Genomic DNA, 25,121 nt, shown 5'->3' with positions numbered 1-25,121 from the left:
GGGAGAGGGGGGGAGGCTCCAGCCCTTAGCCTAAAGCTTCTGATAATTCCCACCCCCCACAGTTCTGTGAGGCAGGGAGTACTGACTCCACGCTGGAGGAGACAACACCCAGAGATACCCGGCTCTTGAGATGCTGAGCTGGGACTAGAGCCTGGGTGTGGGACTCTAGAAACCAGAACATCAGCGAGAGTGGCAGTGATTTGGTAACCTTGATGCCAGCATCACTCGTTCAAGCATTTGCCCAGAGTCCCGGGGTGGGTCTCAGTATTCACTCAGTCCTCACCACCCCAGGAAGCAAAGGCTCAGAGCTACCATATTTGAAGCCAAGTTTTCTGACTCCTGAGTCTGTAGTCTTGACACTGCCCTGCCTCTGTACACACACACACACACACACACACACACACACACACACACACACCGACTCCTTTCCAGCCCATCTCCGTGACTTTCCCGATATGCTCAGATGGCTTACAGCAGCCCAAGGAGACAGTGTGTTCATTTCTTTGGGTGCTGTCTCCTCTCACCCCTCTCAACCCTCTCCCTCTCAGGCTTCAGAGAAGCAGGTGTCTGCCAGAGGGCGCCAGGGCACCCTGCCAGGGCCCGTGAGCACTCACCCCTTCTGCACCCATGGCACCTGATCACGCCCTCTGGGTTACTGTAGGGAAGATAAAAGACCAGGACACGAGTACCCTACCCCACAGAGCCCGCTAGGGAACGTGCCCTCCCTCTTTTGCCCCTCCCCCCTTTGCCTGAGGAGGCTATTTCTGTCCAGGCAGGGGCCGTGTGCAAACCCTGCTGACCCAGAGAGCAGCTAATTCCCATCTCAAATGTGTTTCTGGCAGCTGGGTGTCCCCTCCCCAGAGAGGGAAGAAAGACCAGTATATGAGTGGGAGCAGGGGCAGAAAGGTATCGTGTGTGGGGCGGTGACCCCCAAGCACATCCCTCTGAAGAGAATCTAGCACAGTCTCTAGAGATACCGTGTTAAGACAATGATGAAAAGATCTTGGAGGATGCGGATTGTGCCAGGCACGATGAAGACAGTCAAGGACAGTAGATTCTCACACATAAGCTCCCTTATTCCCTCATACCCGAGGGTAAGAACTTAGCTATGCCCTTGCTTGCCAGGCAAAAGCTATGACCAACCACCCCAGACAGATTCACCTTCATCCTGTTGTTCAAAGACTGGCGGGGGGTGAAGGTCCGCCATATTGCAAGCCTCCGGGGATACAATTCATCTGGTAGTATAAAGGAATGGTGCTTGTCTAATGATACTGGGAACCCGAGCTCTAGTCCTGGCTCTGCTGTCTGACTTAGGACAAATCACTCCACCATTTGGAGACTCACTTCTCTTATTTACAAAATGCTGGCCCAACTTCTGGGTTGGCCGTTCCTTCAGTCCCTATACTTTGCACAGCTGCCTGTTGTTGTAATAGCAGCCAATTCAAGTTCCTATTAAGTGTTCGTCTGTATTGATCTTCTAGCAATCACAGGGTGCTGGAACTATCTGCATTTCACAGGTAAGGAAACAGAGGCATAGGATGTCCGGACAGCTGAAGTGTAGAGCCAGGGGGTAGCATGGTACTAAAATTTACCCCTAGTTTCTATTGGCACCGCTAACCGCAGTATTAGATTTGTCTGATTAGAGGTCTGCTTCTACTAGGCTGTGGGCTCCCTGAGGCCACATGGCCACTGTGTAGTCATTGTTCCCTGGAAAATAAAATGGAGGGAGTGGATGGGTTGACCTGATACCTTTCAGGACCCAGTCAGCAGACACGAGGGAAGGAAATTAGAGTGGGTAGGGAGGTTGCAGGTCAGATGTCCCTCCCAGAGAAGCAGGGGACAAGCAGCAGGGGAGCAGACCCCCAGTTGAGCTCCCCTGCTCCAGGAGAACAGCCTCATTTAAGGACTAGAGAGATGGCACAGTGGTTAAGAGCAACTGGTGCTCTTATAGAGGTCCCAGCTTCAAGTCTTAGCACCAATGTTGGGTGTGAAAGAACCTGATAGCTACAACCTCCTAAAACTCCAGTTTTGGGGTCCATTTCCTCACACACGCACACACACGTCTTTCTTTTCTTTTCTTTTTTTTTTTTTTTTTTTTTTTTTTTTTTTTTTTTTTACAAATTCTATTTAATTCAAGAGGGAGAAAAGTCAGTGATTAGATTAGGGTTTCCAGGCAAGTGGGTGGCACATGCCTTCGATGCCACCCTCAGGAGGCAGAGGCAGGAAGGTGCCTAGTTCAAGGACCTAATGCTATATAGTGAGCATTAGGACAACTAGGGTTACCTAAAACCTCCCTTACAAAGTGAATTTAAAAGATTAAGATTCCAAAAATGTTTTAGGTGCTTGGAGTTGAGCATTGTTCTTTTTGGACGGCCACAGAAAGAGCCTCTGTCATCTGGTGGACCCTGTCAGTGCTTTGAGCAGCAGGATCCTGTGACAGATATGAGCCTCAGGTTCCCTGTTTGTAAGGTGGAAATGATACTAGCAGCCCACCCTCCCGCTGGCAATCACGAGCACCTTGCTAGGTGACAATCCTTTTTTTTTAAATTTTTAAATTGTTTTTGCGACAAAGTCTCTACACAACCCTGTCTGTCCCAGAACTCGCTCTGTAGACCAGGCTGGCCTCAAACTCACAGAGATCTGCCTGGCTCCGCCTCCCGAGTGATGGGATTAAAGGTGTGCGCCACCACTGCTTGGTACCCAATACGAGGCAGTTCCACTGTTTAGTTCTGAGGACCGCGTGCTGCAGGAAGGTGGTATCCCCCAGACCGCCCCTTGCTTCCTAGGTCCTGAATCTGTTCCTGGCTCTCCTGCTGAGTTCCTTCAGTGCTGACAGCCTGGCGGCCTCGGATGAGGATGGCGAGATGAACAACCTACAGATTGCCATCGGGCGTATCAAGTGGGGCATCGGTTTTGCCAAAACCTTCCTCCTGGGGCTGTTGCGTGGCAAGATCCTGAGCCCCAAGGAAATAATACTCAGCCTCGGTGAGCCCGGGGGTGCCGGGGAAAATGCCGAGGAGAGTACTCCCGAGGATGAGAAGAAGGAGCCGCCACCGGAAGATAAGGAGCTGAAAGACAATCATATCCTGAACCACGTGGGCCTGACCGATGGCCCCCGCTCCAGCATCGAGCTGGACCACCTTAACTTCATCAACAACCCCTACCTCACCATCCACGTGCCCATTGCCTCCGAGGAGTCTGACCTGGAGATGCCCACAGAGGAGGAGACAGACGCCTTCTCGGAGCCTGAGGATATCAAGGTAAACCCGCTGAGGGTCTGGCTGCAGAGGTCAAGGGCCAGTAGGATCCAGCTTTAAAGTTTAGTTCGACTTTAGACAAGTCATAAAACCGTTCTGGCCTTTAGTTTCTCCATCTGTGGAAGGTTTTTGCCCTGTGCGCGGTGTTGGCTCACCCATAGTCCTCTGAAATGGAGACTGTTAGAGAAGGTACCATGACTGTTATAATTGGCGAGGCCAAAGCTCTACCTGGGCCCTTTCTGCCACCAGGTGGCGTTCTTGGACAAGTGCTTCTATCAGCTCGGACACTGGGAAGCCGAGAGACCTTTCTTAAATACCTGCCTGGGCTTTCTTAAATAGCCCCCTGAAGACCCTGCTAAGCCTTTGCTCCAAATATGTTCTGATCTTATCCATAACCCTGAGGCCCCCATGCTGGCTGACAATTGGCATATCCACATTTCTACATAGAGTTCCTCTGAGGCTGTTCCAATCTTCCTTGTGAAGGACAGGGTACCAGTTCCAGACCAAGGCTACTAGGACGGGAGTAAGAGAACCCAAGGAGAGTTGGGAGACACAAATAGTGGTCTCTTTCAAAGTCTGGGACTCTGTCAGGCCTGCCTCGGGTGAGCTGGTCTGAACCCCCTCACTCTTCTTGCAGCCCTAATAGGAAAAGGATCAATACGTGATTGGAAGCAAGGGACGTTACCCATGCCACCCTTCAGCCCTGGGCCTCTCAGGGCACCAGAACTTAATGAACTTTGCCCTAAAAGCTCTTGACTCCTTATCCCAGCCCCCAACACACACCAGTATGTGGTTCGTTGACTTAGCAGGGGCTTGAGTGCCTGCGTGAGGCTATAAATATCCCAGGAAACATGGCACCAACCTCGACCTCGGTATGAGGAACTCAGTGGGGGTGGGGCTAGCTAGTGGTAGGTCCAAGGCTCTGGGAAGGCAAGATATCTGAGGAGCAGCAAGCAGAGCTTAAAGAGCAATTATGGGTGTTGACGTGCAAGGGTGAGGCCTGCAGTCCGGTGTATACCCTGATTGACTAAGTGCTCTGTGCCTCGGTTTCCCTCCTGTCAACTGGTAGCAAGACCCACTCACTTGTAGCTTTCTGACTAGTGCCCTGGTTTAGTTACATGTGCAGGAGAGCCCACACACACACACACACACACACACACACACACACCCATATGCACATGTGGAAGGGGCCACCCGATTCATCTTTCTCTGCAGAGATTTCACTGTGAAGGATGAACTATGGAGGCCAGCCTGAGTTTCTGGCCTGGGACAGCATTGGGAGGTGGGAGGAAGCCTGGCCAGGCCGGAGCACCAGCCCCCACACCCTGCCCCCACCGTGATCAGATTCCCTTGGCGCCACACCGGAGCCTTGGCTGGGGAAAATTTTCCATCCTTTCTGAATCTCTCAGCCAAATAGACCCTGGGGGTGAGAAAGCTTGGACTCTGGGGGCACCATGTGCCTGAGCTCTGTAGCTGTGTGGCCACCCAGATCAATCTTGGCTGCACCGACCCCTTCATATATCCCTATACCTCCTAGGACCCCGCTGGGCTGAGCCAATCCTCAGCCCATCTCCTGTCCTCTATACCTTCCTCCCCAGACCTCCTCACGTCTTGTCTGTGTTTTCTCGATGCTAAGTGCCATGGAGGGCAGAGCTGAGGGCATTTTTGTCACTAGGGTGCTTTTGCCAGGGCACAGTGGTGGTTTTGTAAGGGCTGAATGAATGAATGAACGAATGAATGAATTAATTAATTAATGAGCGAATGAAGGAGTAGATCCTGCTCTGCTCTCTTCTTTCTCTCTGGTCTCCCATACTACCCCACCTATTGGGAGAGTGGGACCCAGGAGTCACCTGCCCTGTGGTTCCCACAGAAGCCCCTACAGCCCCTCTACGACGGGAACTCCTCCGTCTGCAGCACAGCTGACTACAAGCCCCCTGAAGAGGACCCCGAGGAGCAGGCTGAGGAGAACCCCGAGGGGGAGCAGCCTGAGGAATGCTTCACGGAAGGTGAGATCACACCTACAGACCAGCCCCACACCCAGGTCAGAGGCCAGCAACAGAAACAGTTCTGCTCACTTTGACGGGGGAACCCACACCTGAACCAGAGAGTCATTTGCCAAAGAGCCTAAGCTTGTCGAGATGGTGGCCCGTGGGAATAGCTGACGTCCCGAGCTTGCTTGGGAAGCACTTTTTCTCAGTCTCAACAGCAGTGACATACGGGCTGTGGAGAGCCCCTGAGCTCCTGTGTGAACTAGATGCAGCCACTTGTGGGGAGGAGGTGGGGCCCCAGTCTTGGGTAGCATGGCAGAGGGTGGGGAGGTGTGTTCTGACACAGCCAAAGGCCAGTGACATGTACCACCCTGCCTCCCAGCCTGTGTGAAGCGCTGCCCCTGCCTCTATGTGGACATCTCCCAGGGCCGTGGGAAAATGTGGTGGACACTGCGCAGGGCCTGTTTCAAGATTGTTGAGCACAACTGGTTTGAGACCTTCATTGTCTTCATGATCTTGCTCAGCAGTGGAGCCCTGGTAGGCACCCTCCCCCAGGGGACAGGGCGGGAGCAGGAGTAGGTGCCTTGCTCCCTAAGGCTTCCATACCAAGGATGGAGACAGACCGGACATGTCCAAACCCAGGGGATCTGAAGGGGAGGGGACGCATCTGTGTGTGTGTGTGCGTGTGTGTGTGTCTCTGTCTCTGTGTGTGTGTGTCTGTCTGTCTCTGTCTCTGTCTCTGTGTGTGTCTGTCTGTCTCTGTCTCTGTCTCTGTGTGTGTCTGTCTGCCTGTCTCTCTGTGTGTGTGTGTGTCTGTCTGCCTGTGTGTGTGTGTGTGTGTGTGTGTGGTGTGTGTGTCTGTCTGTCTGTCTCTGTCTCTGTGTGTGTGTGTCTGTCTGTCTGTGTGTGTGTGTGTGCGTGTGTGTGTGCGCGTGCGTGTGTGTGCGCGCGTGCGTGTGTGTGTGTGTGGTGTGTGTGTCTGTGTGTGTGTGTGTGCGTGTGTGTGTGTCTGTCTGCCTGTCTCTGTCTCTGTGTGTGTCTGTGTGTGTGTGTGTGTCTGTCTGTCTGTCTCTGTCTCTGTCTCTGTGTGTGTGTCTGTCTGCCTGTCTCTGTCTCTGTGTGTGTGTCTGTCTGTCTGTGTGTGTGCGTGTGTGCGTGTGTGCGTGTGTGCGCGCGTGTGTGTGTGTGGTGTGTGTGTGTGCGCGCGTGTGTGTGTCTGTCTGTCTCTGTCTCTGTCTCTGTGTGTGTGTGTCTGTCTGCCTGTCTCTGTCTCTGTGTGTGTGTGTCTGTCTGTCTGTGTGTGTGTGTTTGCGTGTGTGTGCGCGCGCGCGCGTGTGTGTGTGTGTGTGTGTGGTGTGTGTGTGTCTGTCTGCATGTCTCTGTCTCTGTGTGTGTCTGTCTGTCTGTGTGCGTGTGTGTGTGTGTGTGTGTGTGCGTGTGTGTGTGTGTGCGCACGCACGCATGAGAGTGTGTTGTGGATGGTAGGCGTCTTTCTCAATTGTTCTCCATCTTTTGCATTGAGACAGGGTTTCTCACTGAACCTGGAGCTTGCTGTTTGGGTTGTTTGAGGGGATTTCCTGTCTCTGTCTACTGTAAGCCTGGCATTGCAGGCAGGCCGCTGCTGCCACCTGGCTTTGACATAGGTTCTGGGAGCCCAAACTTCCAGCTCTCGCATTTGCAGGACAGATAAGGCACCTCCCCAGCCCAGCATTCATTTTCTTAAAGTAAAAGACGGGGCCCTTTGTTTCGTGGACCCTGTCCCCTCAGCCAACGGGAGGTGGGTGGGAATTTGAAGTTAAGGGTGGACAGGACTGAAGACACATTATATTGTCGACCCCCGGAAGATAGTCGAGAACGAAGACTCCTTCCCTACCAGGAGTCTCGCCCCTCCTGGTGATGGGGATGGAGATGGAAGATACGCAGAGGCCCTACAACCTACGACCCCTGAAAGACCCCTGGGAACCAGCCACAGCAGGCAGGATGGGGAGCAGCGCTTGCTGCCCCATCTGCCGAGCCCCTGGCCATCGTGGTTTGTGCTGGTGTCCCCAGGCCTTCGAAGACATCTACATTGAACAGCGACGAGTCATCCGCACCATCCTGGAATACGCCGACAAGGTCTTCACCTACATCTTCATCCTGGAGATGTTGCTAAAGTGGGTCGCCTACGGCTTCAAGGTGTATTTCACCAATGCCTGGTGCTGGCTCGACTTCCTCATCGTGGACGTGAGTCCCCCGGGTCCGGCCACGGAGCCGGGACGTCATGGCCTTTAGAGAACCCAGGCTCTGGGGGGTTTGGGGGGGCCTATCTGAATCTATCCATCAGACCATCCAGGTCAGCACTGCTCCCTGTAGACCAGCCTCTTCTTTCCCAAGCATGACAGTTCAGGCCTGGGTCTTATGATCCCTGCCAGTGCAAGATTCTTATTGATAGACACATGGAAGCATGGGAGATGGGTACCGTCCTTCTCATTTATGGTTGTAGGTGACATCATTGAGGTGAGCCCTGGCTCTAAGGGTGCCAGAGGCCACAAGCCTTCTCTTCCCAACAGACAAGATTATCTATCAGGGATGGGGTCTACAGGAGACACAGAAACTGGGACACCCTTCTCATATGTAGAAAAAAGTCAGGGACCCTCCACCTCCTGAACGCACACTTCTTCCAGGTCTCCATCATCAGCCTGGTGGCAAACTGGCTGGGCTACTCTGAGCTGGGGCCCATCAAATCCCTGCGCACACTCCGGGCCCTGCGACCTCTGAGGGCACTGTCTCGATTTGAGGGTATGAGGGTGAGTACTAGAGAGGAGGATGTTAAGGAAGGCTCGGGATATGGGAACAGCCACCCACAGGCAGGGTTACAAGGTGCATGAAAATACTTCAGCCAACCAAGGGCAGAGGGATCAAAGTGTTGATGCCTGGAGTTTAGGGGCTGTGACCCATCTCCAGGTAGCCCCATTCCTACGCCAGGTTCTAGTAGACTCTAAACTTAACTCTGCCACCACTGGAGGGCGGCAGAGGCTGCTGCGGTGGCCTGAAGGCTTGATTTGAGGCAAGATGAGGAAGATCTACCTGTGGGTTTATGGAGGTCCCCAACACAGTCTGAGGGCCCCAGTGTCCTGTAACGTGGGCAAGTGATTAAGTATTTCTGCTTCATCCCTGAGCCTCCCCCTCTTGAGTATGAAACCAAGTCCTTGGGTTCAGGGGTGCTTTAGAAAAGATCCCCAAAGGCCAGGGAGAGCGGAAGTGACAGGTAAACACAAGGCAAGACCAGTGGGACTTCCCCTGCTGACTGGAGACCTGCTGGAAATAAGACTCATTGCACAGCAGCGGCCCAGACCAAGCACCCTGCCTTCCCCAGTTCATGTAAGATGCTGGTCTAAGGCTAGGCCTCCAATCCTGGTGCTGGGACCCCTGCCCACTCAGAGAAATAACCAGTCATGGCCGACTGATTTGAAGAAACACAACACCCTCTCCCACCCCCGCTCCTGCCACCAACTCTGTCTAGAGGTCATGACATAGCTCTTACTTAAAAGGAAACTAGTCAGGCTAGGGTAGGCTCGATTGGTCGAGTGCTTACCTGGCATGCAGTAAACTCAGAACAATCCTGTGACCCATACATGAGGTGTGGTAGCACACCCCCTAACCCCAGAGCTCAGGAGGTAATGGCAAAAGCTGGAGGTCTCCTTCAGCTACACGGCAAGTTCAAGTCCGGCCTAGGATACACGAGACTCTGCCTCAAAGATCTAAAGAAGGGTGGTGACGGCAGTGGGGACAGTTCTCAGATCCAGCCAAGACTAAAGCAGTGTGGTAGGCATATACAGCTGGCGCCGTTGAGGGCCAGGGATCTGGCCCTGAATCCTTTAGCTTCACAGAACTAGGTGGCTTCTTTTTATGCCATTTCTGTGTCTCTCACTGAAGCAGTGAGCCAAGCCGGATCACGTGGGCTGAGTTTCCTATGGGGGCTAAGAAAGCAGTGTTTGTCTTCTGCTTGGTGACTCATGACCTGGCTGCTTCCAGAGAAACCCGTGGTATCTTTACTCTGCCTTGATGGCTCCAGCCAAGCAGGGAGCCTTTCTAGAAGACCAGCGTGGTAGCTCCTAGTCCTACCCTTTAACCTACACACAGAAAACCCCTCAGACTCCTCTCCTACCAGGGCTGCCTAACCCTGACCCTTCCTGAGTGGCAGTGCTTAGCTTAGTGCCTGCATGGTCCCCTAGCCGAGAGTCCTTGGTCAGATGCCTGAGTGTGGCTCTAGCGATGACCCCAACCCCCACCCTAGGTGGTGGTGAACGCCCTCCTGGGAGCTATCCCCTCCATCATGAACGTCCTCCTCGTCTGCCTCATCTTCTGGCTCATCTTCAGCATCATGGGGGTCAACTTGTTTGCTGGAAAGTTCTACTACTGCGTCAACACCACCACCTCTGAGAGATTCGACATCTCGGTGGTCAACAACAAGTCCGAGTGTGAGAGCCTCATGTATACAGGCCAGGTCCGCTGGATGAATGTCAAGGTCAACTACGACAACGTGGGTCTGGGCTATCTCTCCCTCCTTCAGGTGGTGAGTGGCATTCACTGAGCAGAAGTCCTGGTTGTTTTCTCATCATATCAGAACCCCACTGTTGCTTGTTAGGGATGGGAACCCAGTTTGCGATGCCCTGGGACCTGGAGGTAGTGTTTCTCGCTATCAGGGTGGCAGGTAGTCTCTCGGGGGGCGGGGCTTGATCAGGGAAGGGAGGGACACATGAATGGTGACTTGTGGTGGAGCCCCTCCCCTCATGCCCTGCCACGATCTCTCAGGCCACATTCAAGGGTTGGATGGATATCATGTATGCAGCTGTGGACTCCCGGGAGGTGAGTTGGGTCAACGAGTTGGTAAGTTGGAGAAGGGGCAGCAAGAGTGGTCCGTCCATTCCGCCACCCCCATTCCCACCCTGACACCTCCACCCCACCACACTGTCTTCCTGGAAGCCCAGCAGCCTGGGGAGGAGGGGAATCCTGCTCGCAGTACGTTGGGGAATGAAGAGAAACTCCATGTGGGTACCTCACCCTGCAGAAAGAGGAGCAGCCAGACTATGAGGTGAACCTCTACATGTACCTCTACTTCGTCATCTTCATCATCTTCGGCTCCTTCTTCACCCTCAACCTCTTCATCGGTGTCATCATCGACAACTTCAACCAACAGAAGAAGAAGATGAGTATCCAGCCCACCCCAGAGGCTCCCCTCCCCCATCCACCTACTCCCTCCTAGGCATGAGCTGCCTGAGCAGCCTCGAGCAGTCACTGACCTAGACGCTGGGGCAGCAAGCATGGATCTAAATCCCACTAGGGACTGAGCAGGGCCTCGAGCCCCGTGAGCCTCGTTTTTCTAATCTATAAAATAAGGTTGATGTAGAGACAGACATGGTGACACACACCTGGAATTTTATTCACTAACAGATCTGAGGGAGTAAGTTCATAAGTTGCAGGCCAGCCTGAGCTACATAGTGTATTTGAGGCCAGCCTTGGCTATAGAGAGAGACCCTATCTCAATAACAATAAATAAAACAGCTATAGACTAAGGACTAACTCATTAGTGAAACATTGGTAGAGCTTAGCCTGAAACTGGGAAATTGGCCTGAAACCCTCTTTGTCTGCCTCTCTCTCTCTCTCTCTCTCTCTCTCTCTCTCTCTCTCTCTCTCTCTCTCTCTCTGTTGCTGGGTTGTTTGGTTTTTTAAGACAGGGTTTCTCTGTGTATCCCTGGCTGTCCTAGAACTCACTCTGTAGACCAGGCTGGCCTCAAACCTACCTCTGTCTCCCAAGTGCTGGGATTAAAGGTATTGCCACCACCACTGCCTGGCTCACACACACCCACTTCTGTAGACCCAGTTTCTCCCTTCCTCACCGCTTTATCTCTTGTCTCTCCAGAGCCTTGGCCTTCCCAGTCAGACACTTCTTAAAGGGGAAAGCCACCCTCAAGGTGGTATTTGAAGTAGGGGTCCGGGAAGCAGGGAAAGGGACCTATCTCAGTCTTACTGTCTCTGTCCTACTATACTTTGGAGGGAAAGACATCTTCATGACAGAGGAACAGAAGAAATACTACAACGCGATGAAGAAGCTTGGCTCCAAGAAGCCCCAGAAGCCAATTCCCCGGCCTCAGGTACCAGGTTCTGGGCCCTCCTCCTGTAACCTCTAACAGGCTGCTGCCTAAGAGGACAGCAGGAATCCATGCAGCCTGCATTCTGCCTTTGGGGACTCAACCTCACAAAGGCTCCGCTCCCAAGCACAAGTGTCTCTTGGCTCCTTACAGCTCATCTAGCACCACAAAGCTTTCCAGTATCGACCCACTTTCTCAAGTGGGACCTCTGGCCTGTGAGACAGGAACAGGTTGTGGAGGGCCACACACCCAGCAAGCAATGACTTGGGAAGAATGGATGGAGAGGGAGAGAACTGGGGAACTTCATAGTGATGAAGGGTCCCAGAGTGGAGACTGATGAATATAGAGCGCGCGCACACACACACACACACACACACACACACACACACACACACACACTCACACACACTCGCATACTCACACACACTCTCACACACATATACACACTCATACACAGACTCACACACACTCTCACACACTCACACTCACACACACTCACATACACTCACACTCACATACACTCACATGCACTCACGCACACACACATACACACACTCACATACATACACACACTCACACATACACACACACTCATGCACATACACACTCACATATATACACACACTCACATACACACATACACACACTCATGCACATACACACTCACATACATACACACTCACATACACACATACACACACACTCATGCACATACACACTCACATACATACACAGACTCACACACTTACACTCTCTCACACACACTCACACACTTACACTCTCTCACACACACTCACACACTCACACACTCACACACACTCTCACACACATATACACACTCATACACAGACTCACACACTTACACTCTCACACACACTCACACACTCACACACACTCACATACACTCACACTCACATACACTCACACTCACATACACTCACACTCACATGCACTCACGCACACACACATACACACACTCACATACACACACACTCACATACACACATACACACACTCATGCACATACACACTCACATACATACACACACACTCAGCACACATAACACACACTCATGCACATACACACATTCACACACTCACACTCACATACACACACACTCAGAGAGAGAGAGAGAGAGAGAGAGAGAGAGAGAGAGAGAGAGAGAGAGAGGAGAGAATGATGTTCTAGAGCCTTCCCTCCTGTGGCATTCTTCACCAGTATCCTTTACCCCTTCTCCCCATTCTCCCCTCCTCCCCATGCTATTTTCGTGCCATCCTGTGCCACCCATGTATACCCATCCTGTCTGGGTCCTGATCATCTCCCCAACCCCATGCCCCACCTGTGCATGTTCCGTGTCACTGCAGAACAAGATCCAGGGCATGGTGTACGACTTCGTGACGAAGCAGGTGTTTGACATCTCCATCATGATCCTCATCTGCCTCAACATGGTTACTATGATGGTGGAGACAGATGACCAGAGCCAGCTCAAGGTGGACATCCTGTACAACATCAACATGGTCTTCATTATCATCTTCACAGGGGAGTGTGTGCTGAAGATGTTTGCCCTACGCCATTACTACTTCACCATTGGCTGGAACATCTTTGACTTTGTGGTTGTCATCTTGTCCATCGTGGGTGAGCTGGCAGGGCTGCACTAAGATGAGCTATTCAAGGAAACCCTTCCTCCTGCATGCAGACCTGCTATGGCCCCGAAAAACCCACACGCCTTATACAAACACACCTTTAATGCACAAAGACACTGCTCACAGGCCTCTGATCACCCCAAGAAACACTGGCCGGATCAGCACATGTGTACTTGGGTGGCCGCACGCTGAATCAAAAGCACAAGATGGGGCTGGAGTGGTAGCTCAGTGGGTAACGCGCTTGCGGCAGAGGCATGAGGGTCTGAGTACATGGTAGCACATGCTTGTTGGGACCCTGGGTGTGTGTGTGTGGGGGGGGTGTGGTCACTGACCAGACAGCCTAGCCTAATCATTGGACCCCAGGGCCAGTAAGAGACCCTGTTTCAAAAATCAAGGTGGATGGCATTGAGAAATGACACATTAGGTTTTCCTCTGGCCTATGTTCACACACACATGCACACACACACACAATGTATTATGTATTATATACATAATAATGTGTATAAGAATGTACATGCGGGGTTGGGGATTTAGCTCAGTGGTAGAGCGCTTGCCTAGGAAGCGCAAGGCCCTGGGTTCGGTCCCCAGCTCCCAGCTCCAAAAAAAAGAACCAAAAAAAAAAAAAAAAGAATGTACATGCATGCATGTACACATGTATGAACACATATGTACAGATAAGTATATAATACATGAAAAAACACACTAATGTGTACAAGTAAGAATGTGCATACAAGCATGGACACACACATGAACACATATGTACAGATAAGTATATAATACACGTAAACACACGCACACGCACACGCGCTCGCATGCACACACACACACACACACACACAAATGAGAAAAGGGATCCAGAATCTTTATACACCGAGAGGAGAACAGATCTGTCTACAACCATGGCAGTAAGTAGCTACTGCCCATTGAGTGTTTACTGTAGGCCAGGCATTTGCTATGTACTTAACAGGCTCAGCTCTGTTCTTTCACAGAGGGGCCATCTCAGTCCCATCTTTCAGATGAGAACAAGTCACACAGCTACCCTCTCTTCCCTTGTCTCTCACCTGTGGTATCTAAAAGCAGATTTCAGGATGAACCCTCGTCAGTTTTAGTATATCCCACCTCCAACCATCAGGGCACAGTAATCCCCTGCATCCCCAAGAGCTCTAGGGACCATGCTCAGGGGACCCCAGTCCTCCCTGCTCCCAGTTCCCTGACGGAGCCTGTTTCTCTCTGCAGGCCTTGCGCTCTCTGACTTGATACAGAAATACTTTGTGTCACCCACGCTGTTCCGTGTGATCCGCTTGGCTCGGATCGGGCGTGTCCTGCGTCTGATCCGCGGGGCCAAGGGCATCCGGACGCTGCTGTTCGCCCTGATGATGTCCCTGCCCGCCCTCTTCAACATCGGCCTCCTTCTCTTTCTGGTCATGTTCATCTACTCGATCTTCGGCATGTCTAACTTCGCCTACGTCAAGAAAGAGTCAGGCATCGACGACATGTTTAACTTTGAGACCTTTGGCAACAGTATCATCTGCCTCTTCGAGATCACCACGTCAGCCGGCTGGGACGGGCTTCTGAACCCCATCCTCAACAGTGGGCCCCCAGACTGTGACCCGACGTTGGAGAACCCGGGTACCAATGTCAGGGGGGACTGCGGCAACCCTTCCATCGGCATCTGTTTCTTCTGCAGCTACATCATCATCTCCTTCCTCATCGTGGTCAACATGTACATTGCTATCATCCTGGAGAATTTCAACGTGGCCACCGAAGAGAGCAGCGAGCCCCTCAGTGAGGATGACTTCGAGATGTTCTATGAGACCTGGGAGAAGTTCGACCCGGACGCCACTCAGTTCATCGACTACAGCCGCCTCTCGGACTTTGTGGACACCCTGCAGGAGCCGCTGAAAATCGCCAAACCCAATAAGATCAAGCTTATCACGTTAGACCTGCCCATGGTGCCCGGCGACAAGATCCACTGCTTGGACATCCTCTTTGCCCTGACCAAAGAGGTACTGGGTGACTCTGGGGAGATGGACGCCCTCAAGCAGACCATGGAGGAGAAGTTTATGGCAGCTAACCCTTCCAAGGTCTCCTATGAGCCCATCACCACCACCCTCAAGAGGAAGCAGGAGGAGGTGTGTGCTATCAAAATCCAGAGGGCCTACCGCCGCCACCTGCTGCAGCGCTCCGTGAAGCAGGCCTCTTACATGTACCGTCACAGCCAGGACGGCAATGGCGACGGGGCCCCCGAGAAGGAGGGATTGCTTGCCAACACCATGAACAAGATGTATGGCCATGAGAAAGAGGGTGATGGTGTGCAGAGCCAGGGGGAGGAAGAGAAGGCCTCTACAGAGGATGCTGGACCCACCGTGGAGCCCAAACCCACCAGCAGCTCAGATACTGCCCTGACTCCTTCTCCTCCACCACTACCCCCCTCATCATCACCGCCACAAGGGCAGACAGTTCGCCCAGGGGTCAAAGAGTCTCTTGTCTAGATGGCAGCGTCAAGGCTGCACGCAGAGTTGGAGGGGAAGGGCTTTGAGATGGGGGCTATACAGGACTTGACACCTGGGCTGAGGGGTATGGAAATTGTGCTCAGGGTTCAGGTGGGTCGGAAGCCCCTGCTGCCTGATTTCATCTTTACGATGCTCTGACATTCTGTTGGCCAGGGGAGGCCAGGACATCTGAATGCTGTTTCCTTCTTGGGGGAGAGCCAGCATACCTTGGAGGGGTTGGCCACCTTCCTGTCACTACTTTAAGGGCCCAGGACCCCAGCTCTAGCCAAGACAAAGACGAATCTTAACCCCCAAACCTACACCTGACCCCCAGAGCTTAGCTATCCCTCTCGCCCCCATAATTCTAGGGTGCAGCTTCCCCCTGACAGCTCAGGAATGCCCTGTAAAAGGGGAAATGGTTCTGGTACAGAACCAATTGGCCGCTGGATCCGGATGTATCAGGCTGGAAACATGACTTCTGAAACCTTTCACCCAGTCAGATCCAGGCCGGTGGGCAGCTCCCCTGGCTGGCCCCTGGGGGAAGAACTAAGGAAGGATTGCCCTGAGAAATTACCTTTCTCTAGATTGCGTGGATGGGTCAAACAGGCTGGGTCCTGCCAGCTGCATTCATGCCCTTGAGCCTGAGCGCCCACATCTGCCTGGGGTCAGGTTGGAAGCTCTCTATCAAGAATCTGCCCGTTCCCGCCTCCCTGCCTTCTTTCTTTGAATACCAGGGCTCCTGGGAGCCCCATCAAACACGAAAGACTGCCTTCCTCCTGTCTAATCTCTGCCCCCCCCCTTCCCTGCCCCTTCCCTGCTTCCTCAAGTGACTCTGAGAATGCTAGAACTCAGCACACGGGAGATGAGTTGATACTGGGGCATGCAGTGAGAAGGCTCACCAGGCTTGGCTTTGGTCTTCTCATTGCCTGAAAGCAAGTTTTCCCCTGAGACAGGGTTTCTTTTCTCCGTGTAGCCCTGGCTGCCTGGAATTCATTCTGTAGATCGGGTTAGCCTCAAACTCAGGTATCTGCCTGACTCTGCCTCCTGCGTGCTGAAATTAAAAACCCACACCACCACTGCCAAGAGGAAAGCCTCTTTGCTTAGCTCTGCTCACCAGGACCTGACTACACCACACTCAGAGAACAGAGACCAGGCTTGGAAGGGGGAATGAGGGTCCTGCTCAGAGGTCTCTGGATTCAGTAGTCCCTTGTGTGTGTGCCTGCACATCTGTGCTTGTGAGCCCGAGGTCATGAGTTTGCGCACGACTGTTATAATGTATTACGAACCCCTGTGTCTGCAGATACACATGTGTCTGTGAATGTTTGTGCTTGTGTGTGTGTGAAGAGAGAGAGAGAGAGAGAGAAAGAGAGAGAGAGAGAGAGAGAGAACATTTTGTCTTCTCCACACGTTTGTTCCTCTAAGCATCCCTAAATGTGGAAGAGTTCATTTTGCTATGCAGGAGTATATAAGGAGGAACACATAACTAAGCTTTGCAAAGTCTCCTCTTGGCCCAAATTCCTTTTCTTTTTCTTCTTGTTTCTTTCTTTTTTTTTTTTTTTTTTTTTTTGGTTCTTTTTTTCGGAGCTGGGGACCGAACCCAGGGCCTTGCGCTTCCTAGGCAAGCGCTCTACCACTGAGCTAAATCCCCAGCCCTTCTTCTTGTTTCTTATAAACCAATTGCGTAAAACTCAGGAAGCGGCAAAACGTTCAAAAGAAGATGTGTGTGCACGTGTAATCGCATGTGCAGGCACCACGGGTCTTCTTACTTGCCTTGTTCCCTCGGCCCTCCCTGCCTCACCTGGATGTCCCTCTGGCTCCCCCTTCTGAGCTGCTGTCTCTCCCTTTCTCTGTTTCTTGTCCTCACACCCATGTCCTCATCCCCTCTATTTCTCCTTCCCATGTCTCTTGTGTCAAGGAGTTGAGTCCTCCTCCCTGTGGCGACTGCCCCCTCAGAAGGTCCCTGTAGTGGGAGTCAGTAGTCCCTTGCCCAGAACCCAGTTCCTACGCCTTTCCTCTACATGGATCAAGCCTGGCTTGGCCCTCACAGCCTCAGGAATCTATAAAGAGTAAAGAGTCACTGTGGAGGAAGATCTGTGAGCAGAGCCTGCTGTCGCTGCCTGTGGACCCCCACTCTGCTGAGTGAGCCCAGCTCCCACCTTGTCTAGGTGGGAACCAGCCTGAATCCAGGCTGTCGGAATAGCTTCTTTGTACAGTTCTTATAATAAACCCTCACCTGATGCCTCTGGGATGTGGTCTCCTTCAAACCTCCGTGTGGGTGAGGGCTGAGGGAGGCTAGAAGAAGGGTGGGTGAGCCAGCAATGGCAACCAACAGGGATGGTGAGTTTGAGGAAGTCAGGGCAGGACAGGAACTCTGGGGTTGAAAGCTGAGTTCCCCCTCCCTCCTTCAGCAGCCCTTTCTCCCGGCAACCAAGATCTGCAGGCCCAGGATACCCAGGCAAGAGTGGGAGAGTGTGAGTCCTTCCTTCCCGTTCACTCTTCCTGACCGCTTCCGTCCTGCAGTCCCTTGACTGCTTCCCATACACCTAAGCACCTGTCCCTCTCCTGTCTTCCTCATCTTGTTTTGGTGATGTCTTTCTGGAAAGGGGAAGAGAGAAGTTGCCAGATGTTGGGGTATGAGGCTAGGACAACCCAGGGCAGAAGCGGGGGTGGGTTACGAAGGCCTCCTGTTCTGGGAAGGAACGGGCGGCGGGCGTCACAACCCCAGGACAAGGCTTAATGATGCGGTCACTAGCAAGGGAACAACATGGCCCCAACTGTGACAAATAGCCCTGCAGGGGTGGTCCCCGCTGCCCCCTTCCCTAGCATGAATGGGAATGAAGCTTAAAGGGTACATCAACATCCCTCCCACAGAGATGTTGATGCCAACCATCCCCTGTCAACCCCTTGTGCCCTCCCTTACACCTGAGCCTTAGAACTTACCTCCAGAGCAAGCCCTGCCCCCACACAGCCTGGGTGGCACATGTATGAGCCCTGAAAACGTTGCTATTAACATTTCAACCTTGAGGTTCCTGAACCCTATAGGCAACCAAGACTTCCATCACTAAAGCCTCAGAAGGGTCCAGTCTTTTGAGAGGAGGGGGACCCTGGACTTTGTCTTCCTGCCAGGGAAGGGCCTAGGATCTCTGTCCTGCCCTTAGGTGACACTTACTGCTCAATATCTGACACCTTTTCAGAGAATTTTTTTTTTTTTTACATTGTGAACATCTGGAAAGAATCAAAAACATCTGGGACTGCCCAGAATGAATTGCTTCTCAGATACAGATTTAACCCTCCGATCCCCAATTTCCATAGCCCAGGACCTAGGCCTACTGTAACCCCTCAGAAGCTGACCTTTACGCTGTCAAGTGAGGTACAGTCTCGGGTCAGAGGTAGGAGTGTCTGACCCCCACCACACCTTCCAACCCTGTGAAGGAAGAAGGGTGCTGCCAGTCTTCAGATTTGGGCCACTCTGCCATCCACACAGACTACCTATGGGACATGGGGACAGTGAGTGTCAACAGAGGCTACTGAAGACTTAATATCTATCTGTCTTTCCTGGGGATCAGAAGGCAAGACAGAAAAAGAAGCTGCTAAGAGGTGACATAAGACTCCGAGGGGGTTAGGCTGCAGGATAGGATCTGGCTGTCACATGTAGCTGCTAGGTCACACCCTGAACAAGGATATCACCGAAGGGTTTTTGTTTTGTTTTTTTGTTTTTTTTTTTTTTCTTTTTTCTTTTTTTCGGAGCTGGGGACCAAACCCAGGGCCTTGTGCTTGCTAGGCAAGCGCTCTACCACTGAGCTAAATCCCCAACCCCTCACCCAAGGTTTTAAGAGTTGCACTAAAATAAAATAAAATAAAAATTAAATTAAAATAAAAAAAAGAGAGAGTTGCACAGACTCTGGGGCAAAGACACAAAGCTACGCTCAGATGAACCCCCAAATACTCTGGTTCCTCCTGTGGTCCTGCCAGCTGTCAAGGTAGGACCAAAGTGCCTTCACTGCAGAATCAGAGGGCTCTCCCATCTCAGCCCCCATTCCTCTCTTCGCTCAGGACCCCTAGAGCTACATACAGCACTTCAGTGACCTCAACATCCCACAGAATTCCCTGGAAAAGCCCCTTCAACCATGAAGTGGTAGGTTTTCCCTAAGTGGTTTCTACTTAAGTCCAGCCCCTTTGGGAATCCACAGCAAATTCTTATACAAGATGAAGAGGGCTGTGTTGAGGGCCTAGGCTGCATTCCTCCTCTTTGTCCTCTTCCTCTTCCTCCTCCTCCTCTTCTCCTTCCTCCTCCTCCTCCTCCTCCTTTTCTTCTTCTTTTTTTTAAAATGTTTTATTTATTTATCATATATATGAGTACACTGTAGCTGTCTTCAGACACACCAGAAGAGGGCATCAGATCTCATTACAGATGGTTGTGAGCCACCATGTGGTTGCTGGGATTTGAACTCAGGGCCTCGGGAAGAGCAGTCGGTGCTCTTAACCACTGAGCCATCTCTCCAGCCCCTCCTTTTCTTCTTCTAAGACAGGATTTCTCTGTGTAGCTCTGCCTGTCCTGGAACTCATTCTGTAGACCAGGCTGGCCTCTGACTCCCGAGTGCTAGGATTAAAGGCGTGGCCCATTACTATCCAGCTCTAGGCTCTATTTTCTTCTATTAGTTGCTATACTTTTGCACAAGAACCTCTATGGCTCCCTTTTCACAGAGCCAACTTTTGACATGGCTTCTTGTACTCTAAGAAGCCCTACTCTGGGCCTCTCCAGGAGCCTGGTGTGTGAGTACGTCTTGTGAATTGTCCTTCCTTGGTGTATCACTTCCTAGAGGGTAAGGGTTGTCCAGGACAAAGGAGTCAAGGTCAGATTTCGTTTAAGCAACGATTCTCAACCCATGGGTCACAACCGTTAAAGAACACAAATTTCCAATGGTCTTAGGAACTGAGACACTGCTCAGTAGCAATATTACAGTTATGAAGTAGCAACAAAAATAAATTTATGGGGAGGGGGCTTCCTAGGACCATCAGGAACATGCATTCGGTTCAGACCCACAGGTTAAGAACTGCTGTTGCAGGGGATTGATACGCGTTTAGCTTAATTCACCAGACCCAGCTCTTTCAGAGCAAGGCAACCACAGAGGAGACGAGCTGACCTTAGAGATGACCCTCAGTGGGAGAGAGGGAGTAAGAAACACTGGGCTGCCCTTAGAAGATTCAGGAACATCTCCCTCCCAGGGTTTCTATCAAACACCCAAAGCTGTGTTGCCCAGGCAGGACCACCTTTCAAGTCCTAGCAGACCAGCTGATGAAGCTGCCTTCCCTAGGGTCCCCGGAGAAATGGTGCCTCCCTCCCCTGGGTCTCAATTTGCATGGCAGGAAGGGGCCTAATGGGGAAGAGGTGGAGAGGAGAAAAGTTGCAGCCCGTGCTGACACACAGTTACATGTTTTGCCCCAGACCCTCCTTGGGCTCAGAGACAGAGCAGTGACCATGGCCACACTGGTGCTGTCTCCTGTGCCCTGCCACTGGCTGATGTTCCTGCTGCTGCTCCTCTCAGGTATGGCTTATGTGACAGTCGATAGGCCTGCTGGCGGCTCAGTTCTGAGTCCTAGTTCAGTCTCTTGTTTGCTTGGCCTCTTCCTGTCTTTTGCTTTCTGCTTCTTGTTTGTCTCCCCCTGACTGTCCTGTGCCCAGTTTGTGGGTTTTAATGGTAGGCTCAGGGCCTGAGGTCCCAGCTCTTTCCAGCCTGAAGAGTATCAGGTTAAGCTTGGTACAAGGGGCTAACTAATCTTGTGGGCAGCTATGAAGAGGTGGTGGCCAGGAGGAAGGGGAGTCAGTGTGGCTTTTGGCGAAGCCCTGAGGGTACTGCATGGATGAGGCTCCCCCTATATTCTGGAAGATAGTATATTCCAGGAATAGTCCTCTCTTTGCCTGAAAGACCGGGAGAGTCTTCCTGACTGTGGCTTCCTTCTCCATTCCACAGAAGCTACAGGCCAGCCTCATGATAAAGGCAGGAGGGGCCTGGGTATGGGATTCCCAGTACCCCTGCCTTACTTCTGCCTCTCCAGTACAGGGAGAGGGAGAGCTAAAGGGGCTTGAAGCTGTAGTCCCGGAAGGAGGAAGTAGCCCTGGGAATGTGGAAGGGGTAAGGGTGGGGCAATCAATTGAGGGTAGAGAGGCCTGACCTAGCCCTGCCCACTTCCTCTCACCCTCCAGGTGAGCCAGTACCAGCGATGACAAAGAGTGACCAGCCACCGATTTTCCAAGGTTAGTTACCTCAGCCACCACTTCTGGGACAAATGTATCGGTTCAACACAGCCCTGTCTAGAGTGCCCATACCGACACCAGCTCAAGGTCTCATTAAGGCTCCATTTCTGAACAGTTGTTGCTCTCATCAGACTACTGTGCTCCAGCCCTGGCCACTGAGGGCCAAAACTAAGCTGAGGCTGGGGAATCAGAGCAGGACAGCTATGGGGAATCCCACAAGGCCACAGGCCTGGGTCTGTGCTCCTGGAAACCCAATAACCTCTCAGGCCAGAACCCTGAGAGGAGTGGGTCCCTGAGAAGGGTAAGGGAGGTGGGCCTCGGGTGAAAGGCTAAGGATCCAACCTTTATCATCCTGGGGAACTTGGAGTGGGTGTAGGAAAGAGTTAAAGTACCCAACCAGGCCAAAAGGCTGTCCTGCAGATGAGGCCTGGATCTAGCCATTCCGGTGGGCATAAAAGCAATGGGAAGGTTCCAGAATCCTCTTCAAGGTGAGACAAGTGGACAGAGGTTAGATCAGGAAGAGGTGCACACCAGGGACTTGGTATGCAGCCTCACACAGTTTACTTTCTCATACCTCTGCCTCCTAACCCTGATGTTCCAGACACGTGAGCTAGACTAACCCAGGGCAATGCCTTCCACGGTGGACTAGGTTGGCACACAGGAAGAGGCTAAGCCTGATTTTGAGCCTTGCACTGATGTCCACAGGAAGCCCTTGTTCCAAGATCTGGCAGCACCCGAGGTTTGCAGCCAAAAAGCGGAGCTCCATGGTGAAGTTTCACTGCCACACAGACTACTCAGGTGTCATGACCTGGTTCCGGCAGAAAGGGAACCAGAGGCCTCAGGAACTGTTCCCAGAAGACGGACACATTTCGCAGACCCGGAATGGCTCTGTCTACACCCTCACTCTCCAAAACATCCAGTATGAGGATAACGGCATCTACTTCTGCCAGCAGAAGTGCAACAGCACCGAACCTGATGTTACCGATGGCTGTGGCACGGAACTTCTAGTCTTAGGTGTGTGCAAGGTAGACCATTTAGCCATACACGCCCACTTCCCAGCAGAGCCTCCCCGTGAGGGGAGGTGGCTATGACCCTAGAGCCCCCAGGAGAGCTGCTGGGCAGTAGATCCCTAGGGTATCCAAAGACCCACCATGTTTAACCTTGAACTCCAGTGTTATACCCTGCCCTACTATCCCCAGGATTCAGCACGTTGGACCAACTGAAGCGGCGGAACACGCTGAAAGATGGCATTATCATGATCCAGACCCTCCTCATCATCCTCTTCATCATCGTCCCCATCTTCTTACTACTAGACAAGGTGCCCACTGGAACTGGGGAGTGGGAGGAGCTCTGGAAGGCTGGGAGGTTGGCACAGGGCAGACAGGACCTGGGCGGGGTCCCCATATTCTCAGACTCTGTGGCTGCTCATCCAGCTCCAAGCCTGTCCATTGGCTCACTGTTCGTTCATTCATTTGGTCTTGGAGACTCCTTCCCTCTTCCTCTCCCCCACCCTGACCCACATCCCTGGCCCATCAGGGGGCAGAGATGGAGGACCCTAACCCTCTGAACTGCATTCTCTCCCCACCCTACCCCCACTCTCCTGCAGGATGACAGCAAGGCCGGGATGGAAGAGGACCACACCTATGAGGTAAGGGTCAGGGTTGCTTAGCAACTGAGCTGCAGCGTCCACCCTTTGTTGTGATGCTTAGAACGAGGCCCAGATCTGACCTCCCATTTGTGTTCCTAGGGCTTGAACATTGACCAGACAGCCACCTATGAAGACATAGTGACTCTTCGGACAGGGGAGGTAAAGTGGTCTGTGGGAGAGCACCCAGGCCAGGAGTGAGGGCCACCTCCATCCTGCTCAACTCTTGGGCCTCACTGTTTCCAAACTGCCTGGCTCACAGTCTGTTCCCTGCTTCCTGGATACCCTGGCCAGCATCTGAAGTTGGACCATCAATGTCACCTCTCTTTCTAGCCTCTGGTCCCCAGCTCTTGCTGAAGGGCCCGGGGTAGAAGGACAATAGGGTGGTGGCATGGAGTAAGGAGTTCTCTGGGGGATAGACTTGACCCAAGGCTTCTGGAAATGCTATGCAGTTTCTGTCCCCATGTTTGGGACAGGAAAGCAGAGACTTGTTGGAATCTGCAAATGGACTCAGCACATTGGCTTCCTGAGGAGTCCGGGAAGGACCACGGTTCACAGTGGCACCTAGAAGGGAATGCCAGAATGCCACTTCTCCCTCTCATCCCAGGGATCCCCTAAAGCCTATAGCCCATCCTCCTGTGGAATAAACAGCGTATCTGACACCAGAGACATTTGTGATATCCATCTCTCAGAGCTGGGTGGGTGGGTATGGTTCTGTAAGCTACAGTGACATTTGAATATGGACCTGTGGGCTTATGAAACTGTGGGAGGGAGTGTCTGCCCTAGTCACCCTACCTTTCCCCCCTGGAGGCCCAGTTGGGGCCTGCAGCTACATCCCCAGAAACCCCGCCCTGGAACAGTTGCTGGAGAAAGAGGATTCAACCCATCTTTCAGATGAACAGCAATACCCTCATCCTGCTCTTCATTAAACCATTAAGAGAGAGAGATTCCTGCTGGGTATGGTGGTACATATCTTTAATCCCAGCACTTGGGAGGCAGAGGTACTTGGATCCCTGAGTTCAAGGCCAGCCTGGTCTACAGAGTGAGCTCCAGGGCAACCAGGGCTATGGAGAGAGAGAAACAGAGACACACAGAGACAGAGAGACATACACAGAGACAGAGAGACACACACAGAGACAGAGAGACACACACAGAGACAGAGAGACAGCAAGACAGAGAGAGAAAAACAGAGAGAAAGAGAGAGAAAGAGAGACAGAGAGATAGGCACAGAGAGAGAGGGAGAGAGACAGAGAGATAGGAAGAGAGAGAGAGAGAGAGAGAGAGAGAGAGAGAGAGAGATTGATTCCTAAACAGGATTTGAATGGTGAATGTTGGGGGCTTTTGTTCTGGATGATCCCAGTAGCACTGGAAAGGAAAACATCCTTACCCATTCCCCACGAACTCTAATGCCTCACAAATTAGGTCTTGAGAGAAACTAGCAGCCCCTTAACCAACCGGGTAGCCCGGGGCAGTTTGCCTATATAAAGCCAAGCCAAGCCAAGCCTCCCTCCCAACCCCACTCTGGTGCTCTACTTCCTAACGGACCTTGGTGGAACCTGTAACACATCTTTGCCATCCCTGCTGTGGATTCAGGCAGGTGAATCTCTAGGCCCTGGCAGCATGTGGGAAAGACTGAGACTACAGATGTCATTGGAATTCAGGGTGGGACAGGTGGGTAGGGCACACGGGTCTGGGGCTACAGGTCAGA

The 25,121-nt window shown here is 52.3% G+C and overlaps 2 protein-coding genes across 4 annotated transcripts in view; both read left to right on the top strand.

Moving 5' to 3' along the window:
* Scn4a (sodium voltage-gated channel alpha subunit 4) overlaps positions 1-17,755 on the top strand; it is a 50,994-nt gene extending 33,239 nt beyond the window's left edge. Inside the window, exons 16-26 of one of the 2 annotated variants that reach the window (XM_006247559.5) lie at positions 2,787-3,260; positions 5,128-5,263; positions 5,628-5,782; positions 7,295-7,468; positions 7,909-8,031; positions 9,522-9,800; positions 10,040-10,093; positions 10,296-10,433; positions 11,275-11,379; positions 12,742-13,012; positions 14,257-17,755. In XM_006247559.5, the coding sequence (XP_006247621.1) occupies positions 2,787-3,260; positions 5,128-5,263; positions 5,628-5,782; positions 7,295-7,468; positions 7,909-8,031; positions 9,522-9,800; positions 10,040-10,093; positions 10,296-10,433; positions 11,275-11,379; positions 12,742-13,012; positions 14,257-15,512 (3,165 nt within the window). In that variant the 3' untranslated portion in view covers positions 15,513-17,755. The remainder of the gene's footprint in view (positions 1-2,786; positions 3,261-5,127; positions 5,264-5,627; positions 5,783-7,294; positions 7,469-7,908; positions 8,032-9,521; positions 9,801-10,039; positions 10,094-10,295; positions 10,434-11,274; positions 11,380-12,741; positions 13,013-14,256) is intronic. The other variant, NM_013178.2, reaches the window with a different exon arrangement.
* A 3,146-nt stretch (positions 17,756-20,901) lies between these two features.
* Cd79b (CD79b molecule) lies at positions 20,902-24,080 on the top strand. 2 transcript variants are annotated; one of them, NM_133533.2, is made up of 6 exons: positions 20,934-21,058; positions 21,718-21,768; positions 22,474-22,782; positions 22,968-23,086; positions 23,375-23,416; positions 23,516-24,080. In NM_133533.2, exons 1-6 carry the CDS (start codon positions 20,992-20,994, stop codon positions 23,612-23,614), a joined length of 687 nt encoding a protein of 228 aa, NP_598217.1. In that variant the 5' UTR covers positions 20,934-20,991; the 3' UTR covers positions 23,615-24,080. The 2 variants fall into 2 exon arrangements, with proteins under 2 accessions (XP_063124435.1, NP_598217.1); XM_063268365.1 differs by having other exon boundaries at positions 20,902-21,058; positions 22,968-24,080.
* The last annotated feature ends 1,041 nt before the right edge of the window (positions 24,081-25,121 follow it).

The sequence above is a fragment of the Rattus norvegicus genome, chromosome 10 (assembly GCF_036323735.1).
Source record: "Rattus norvegicus strain BN/NHsdMcwi chromosome 10, GRCr8, whole genome shotgun sequence".
NCBI lineage: Eukaryota > Metazoa > Chordata > Mammalia > Rodentia > Muridae > Rattus > Rattus norvegicus.
This window is presented reverse-complemented; position numbering and strand designations above follow the sequence as displayed.

Coding starts and splice junctions, on each gene's coding strand:
- Cd79b (XM_063268365.1), top strand. CDS start 20,992: ATGGCCACACTGGTGCTGTCTCCTGTGCCCTGCCACTGGCTGATGTTC. Junction 21,059..21,717: donor CCTGCTGCTGCTCCTCTCAG/GTATGGCTTATG, acceptor CTCACCCTCCAG/GTGAGCCAGTACCAGCGATG. Junction 21,769..22,473: donor CCAGCCACCGATTTTCCAAG/GTTAGTTACCTC, acceptor TGATGTCCACAG/GAAGCCCTTGTTCCAAGATC.